A 5633-nucleotide genomic window follows, 5' to 3' on the forward strand; every position below is an offset into this window, starting at 1 on the left:
ACTGTTTTTAAATATATAATAAAAATTGAACATAATTATAATATAAAGCATAAACAATAAATATTATATAAAGTAAATAAGAAAACATAATTTGAAGGTTGACCACCAACTTAGATTAATGATTAATGCACCATTAGGTCATCTCTAATGAGATATTTTTACTACTAACAAATTCTATTATTGAACTATCTATGATTAGGTTTTTGTTTTATCTTCTAAACTCCTTGATTTTGATGTGCAGGGCATATGAATAAGTGTTTTAAACAACACAATTAAAGCTTGCACTGAAGCAATAGAGAACGAGAAGGGTAAACTCATAGTGAAGGAAGCACCAAGAGCTGTAAGTTGTCAAAACTTTTATCAAACTATTCAACTAAATATGATTAGGTGAAGCAGAAGTACGATATTCACCTTTCTGTTTTGTTGCCATTTCTCTGATATTAAAACAAGATCATCTGTCTATTAAAAAAGAATACGAAGAAGAAGAACATGTGAATAGCCCGGTATAAAAAAATGGCACTGCATGTGGATAGCCAGTATACAAAAAACATGAATATTATAAAAAATCAATCATTCACCTCACATTTCAAATCTGAGAAAGCAATAAGTTTTTTTTAAAAAAAAAAATCAGAAGTTGAAACAAACCAGAACGATTGAACAAGGCAATGTTCGGCCTTGGTTCATTTCGTGAATGAGCAGGCCTACAGGAAATGACTGTGTTGGCTTCTTGTTTTGCGGTGGATAGCCAGTATACAAAAAACATGAATATTATAAAAAATCAATCATTCACCTCACATTTCAAATTTGAGAAAGCAATATGTTTTTCAAAAAAAAAAAAAAAAATCAGAAGTTGAAACAAACCAGAACGATTGAACGAGGCAATGTTCGGCCTTGGTTCATTTCGTGAATGAGCAGGCCTACAGGAAATGACTATGTTGGCTTCTTGTTTTGCGCACGAGCAGCACGGAAATGGTGTTGGCTTCGGCGCTTCGCATGCCGTCGGGGAAGAAGATAGGTCGAAGGCAATGAGGGTTTTTTTTTTTTATCCTTTTGTTGAAGTTCAAAGACGAAGAGGCGAACCGTTCGCCACGAACGAGGGCTTTTTTTTGCTCCTGTCGTACAAGCTTCCCCTCCCGAAATGATTTCGGCCGTTGGATTTGGCTAATCATCACCGTAGCCAAACCTGCCGGTTATCAAAAATTGGTGCCGGTTCGGTGGTCGAACCGCCGGTTTGAGCGGTTTAATCCCGGTTTGATGCGAAACCGGTTTGCATTTGAACCGTAACCGGCCAGCCAGCCGGTTCGCGGTTCAACTGGTTCAACCGGCCGGTCCGGTCTGGTTTTAAAAGCATTGGTAAAACATATTCTCTCATGTAGGAATTATGATATGTCAACCTAAAGAATGTCACTATGATACCATGCTTTGAGACCATACAATCTCACAGCAACCCACCAGCTCCACTGCGACTATGACATGATAGACCATCTTTAGGCAGAATGACAGCTCCCTCAAGATGGAGGGGAAAAGAGGAAAAAGTAGGAGGGAGATACATATTTGACAGGGAGAGGGACTTGGATTTTTGTTCACCTTCGCTCATTAGGGCTCAAGAAGCCTCAAATCGCTTGACTCTATTTTAATTCAACCATATAACATAAATTCAACATCGTAATTCTTTGAAAGCATGGAGTAAGTTGTGGGCCTGTGGCCTCTTCCTCGAGAGATGACTCCAAATTCATAGGATATGATCATATATCATGTCTCAATCATCAATACCACCTAATTTTCATTTCCTCATAGAGCTTGGCATTTTTCTCACAACTCTCTTCATGCATCTCTTTATAGTTCAAGTATAAGAATAGTTTTTCTCTCTTTTAATCCTTTCTCAGCTCAATAATGAGTCGCTAATTTCCCCTATAATGTAGTAGATCATCTTGATGAATCTCACGTACGGTAGGTGTAGTTCACTCAACCAAACTACTCTAAAAACTTTCAGTGTGTGATCTTTATTGTCACAATTCTGATGTTGTTCTCCTTCCATTTTCTTATAAAGTTAACCCTATAAAAAGCGTGTTCACATTTCTTCATGCGTCTTTGATGACTGTACTCACCATTGCTATCTCAGCCTAACAATATTTTTTTGTTAATAGGTGGCAAACCTCTCTCTCTCTCTCTCTCTCAAGCCTTAGTTGCATAGGTGGTCTGAAGTTGAACTGTAACAAGTCCCTCATAGCTAAATATTTTAGGGCACCCAAATTCATAAGTAATTAGGAGGAGGGGTGAATTAGAAGTGCGGAGGAGATAGAAATGTAATAAAGTGGGAAAAGGGTGAGATATTAATGTGCAATATTGCTTAATTACAAATTGATGCATTCTAAAAGAATCAAACTTAATTAAAATTTAGGTGGCTGAGTCAACAAAGATAATTTTCTTTTGTGGAAAATTTGCCGAGGGAAGTCGTACTTTCATAATAGATATACACACATAATAAGTTTAATCTATGTTAAAGAGCATGAAAGGCTTCTCCTCCTCAGAGATTCTCCATTACATAATCTAGCTATTATGTGAACTTGAAGATACTAAATCCCATATTCTTACCGCAAATATTGAATATAATAGAATAGCTTTCATCATCTGTATCATCAGCATTCATCAGCAGCTTATAAATTAAGACTAAGAGCATAGAGCATTGTAGGAAAGGAGCATTATAAATTCTTTAAGAGGGGTTCTTTTGTCCTCTCAATCAAATCAGAACTTTCAAATTATTTTACCGTTCTCCTATTTTCAACCTAATATCAAAGCTCTTAATCAAAATAAAACTCAGTAGCTTCCTAGCTCTTAATCAGAACTTTCAAATTATTTTATTGTTCTACTTTCTAAAAATAGTTTCCTAGTACAAAAATTAAAATTTTTATACTAGAAAGTTGCTTTAAGAAGCAATAAGGAAGCCGTCCCAAATAAAGCCTCAGTACTATTTGAAACATTCTGGAGATTTGGCTCAATTAAAATAAAATAAATCATTTCGACTCAACTTAAGGTTTAGTTTTGACATTCACCTCGAACTCAAAAATCAATTACATGTCATTTTTTTTAATTTTAACATAAAATTACTTTGCTTATATAATTTTTTGAGATATTTAGGTCAATTAAGGTAAACTTATACACATCACATACGGAATACTTGAACCTATGACCACTTAATTGATAGTCAAAGCTCGCAACTTACATACCAAGATGAACTGTGGCTTATATTTTATATTAATTAAATTTGTTTTGATATCATTTGTCGTTTGAAATTTGCATCAGAAAACTCAGAACTCAAAATGTTCTTGCAAACAAAAATGGACGTCCACAATCCACGCATGACCCATTCAGTCGCGAACGAGTCAATTAACACGGAATCAACCGAATATTGAGAGCTTCGATGTTCTTTCCCATGTCTCCTCTTCATAGTTGTTGATGCCAAGACAAGAAACCATGGGCCGTGCCGAGATAAAACAAGAGAAGACATCAGAGGAGAAGCCAAATCTCTATTCGCTTTCAGTTCACAGTCATCGCCAGACTTTAGAGACCACTTTCCTCATCCTCCTTTCTTCAATATAAAGCAGAGTCGCCTCCACAACTTCTTCACACAAAACAACTATCAACAGGTAACAAGAAGAAGAAGTTAAAATATAAAGAAGAGAATAATGGGTACAATTCGTTGCCTCTCTGTTTCCTTAATTCCAAAGTTTGAAACTTGTTCTAACTTACAGATCATTCTTTCTATTATTTCTGGGCGCAGAATCCATCAAGTTCAATCCAACAGTAACCAATTCTTCGAGCAGTTCAACGCCTATCGTCATGGCTTTTCCTGTGTCGGATGAACTGCTCGGCACCTTCGTGCCTATTGCAGTTTATTGGATATATTCAGGCATCTATGTGATGCTCGGTGATTTGAACCATTACAGGCTTCACACAAAGGCTGAAGAGGAAACAAAGAACGTTGTTTCAAAGGGAACCGTTGTGAAGGGCGTCCTCGTCCAGCAAGCTTTCCAAATAGCCGTCTCCCTCCTCCTCTTCACGGTATGCATGATCTTCTTTCAAAGGAAATTAAAACTGCTTAATTGCTTACTAATTTTCCTTCATACACATATGTTGATTCAGTTCATGAGCGGTGACAGCGGCGTCGTCTTGCCTCAACCTTCTTTTCCGGTGATCATCCTCCAGTTCATCGTGGCCATGGTGGTGTTGGACACATGGCAGTACTTCATGCACCGATTCATGCACATCAACAAGTTCCTGTACAAGCACATCCACTCCAAACACCATAGCCTTGTAGTCCCCTACGCCTTTGGAGCTCTCTACAACCATCCGCTCGAAGGGCTGATTCTTGACACAATTGGGGGAGCTCTCTCCTTTCTGATTTCAGGGATGACACCTAGAACCGCCATATTCTTCTTCTCCTTCGCCACCATCAAAACTGTTGACGACCATTGCGGTCTCTGGCTTCCTGGAAACTTGTTACATGTTTTCTTCAACAACAACAGTGCTTATCATGACATCCACCATCAGCTGTATGGCACAAAGTACAACTTCTCTCAGCCATTCTTTATCACTTGGGATAAGATCCTTGGAACTCACATGCCTTACTCGCTTGAGAAGAGAAAGGAGGGAGGATTTGAGGCTCGCCCGATCAAGAAGATTGATTAATTGAGTAATTTAAGAATTATTTCTTTTGCTGATCTGCTTTCATGTTGCGCAGAAGTCGCCATTTTTAGTTTGATATTTAATGTAAAGTAATGATTTACTTCTTTTGAAAGAGCAGAGATTAATATATTAGAAAAATATGTTGAAAATTTATTGATTATAAGATATTGAAAGTATCGATTTACTGATTTGGTCTTACGAACAGAACTAATGAGATGAATTAATGAGAATATAAGCTATTACTTCATATATAGTTAATTGGGCTGCACGTCAGTAGCCATGCTTATTTTAATAGCCATGATAATATTAACTATATAGCTAGGCATGGAGAATTTGTAAAATAGATTAAGAAAGTCAGACGTATGCATGTATTAAAGTAAACTAGATGCCTTAGACATTTTAGATTTTGTTGGGACAGCTTACTAGCTGCTTTTTAAAGCAGATTTGTAATACGAAAATTTTGAGTTCATGAAATTTTTTGCTAAAAAATTATTTTATGAAGCAGTAAGAATGTCATTCGAAGCGAAGCCTTAGACTTGTTTAGAATAGCTTTCTTAAAAGCACATTTAAAAAAAAAAAATTGAACTTTTACATTAAAAATGACAAGTCATACTCCACACTTAACAATTCTATGTAAAAAGATTCAAAAATGTTATTCATTCCTTCACATTTAGGCTTTGTTTGAGATATTTTTTTTATTGTTTTCTAAAATAAATTTTTAGTATAAAAATTTCTATTTCAAAATTTTTTTATTAAAAAGTTACTTTAAAAGACAATAATAAATTAGCTGTCTCAAAGGAATGTACTGGGATACCCTCAACATGCAACAATCTTACTCTCCTATGAAATACTTGGGGCTATCAATTTTTTACAAAAAATTAAAAGTTTCTGACTCTCAACCTTTGCTCCAAAAAGTATCTGTCCTTTTAGATGGATGGAAAGCTAAG

At 36.0% G+C, this 5633-nt stretch overlaps 1 protein-coding gene across 1 annotated transcript; it reads left to right on the forward strand.

Moving 5' to 3' along the window:
* Positions 1-3550: 3550 nt before the first annotated feature.
* On the forward strand, positions 3551-4835 carry LOC110108770 (sphinganine C4-monooxygenase 1). The gene is made up of 3 exons (XM_028698103.1): positions 3551-3690; positions 3782-4062; positions 4144-4835. Exons 1-3 carry the CDS (start codon positions 3687-3689, stop codon positions 4687-4689), a joined length of 831 nt encoding a protein of 276 aa, XP_028553936.1. The 5' UTR covers positions 3551-3686; the 3' UTR covers positions 4690-4835.
* The last annotated feature ends 798 nt before the right edge of the window (positions 4836-5633 follow it).

This window comes from Dendrobium catenatum, unplaced genomic scaffold (assembly GCF_001605985.2).
Source record: "Dendrobium catenatum unplaced genomic scaffold, ASM160598v2 fragScaff_scaffold_1056, whole genome shotgun sequence".
In the NCBI taxonomy this organism is placed as follows: Eukaryota; Viridiplantae; Streptophyta; class Magnoliopsida; order Asparagales; family Orchidaceae; genus Dendrobium; species Dendrobium catenatum.

Excerpts from the sequence above, each read along its gene's own strand:
- LOC110108770 (XM_028698103.1), top strand. Across the intron at positions 4,063-4,143 it reads TCTCCCTCCTCCTCTTCACG|TTCATGAGCGGTGACAGCGG; the intron begins GTATGCATGATC and ends ATGTTGATTCAG.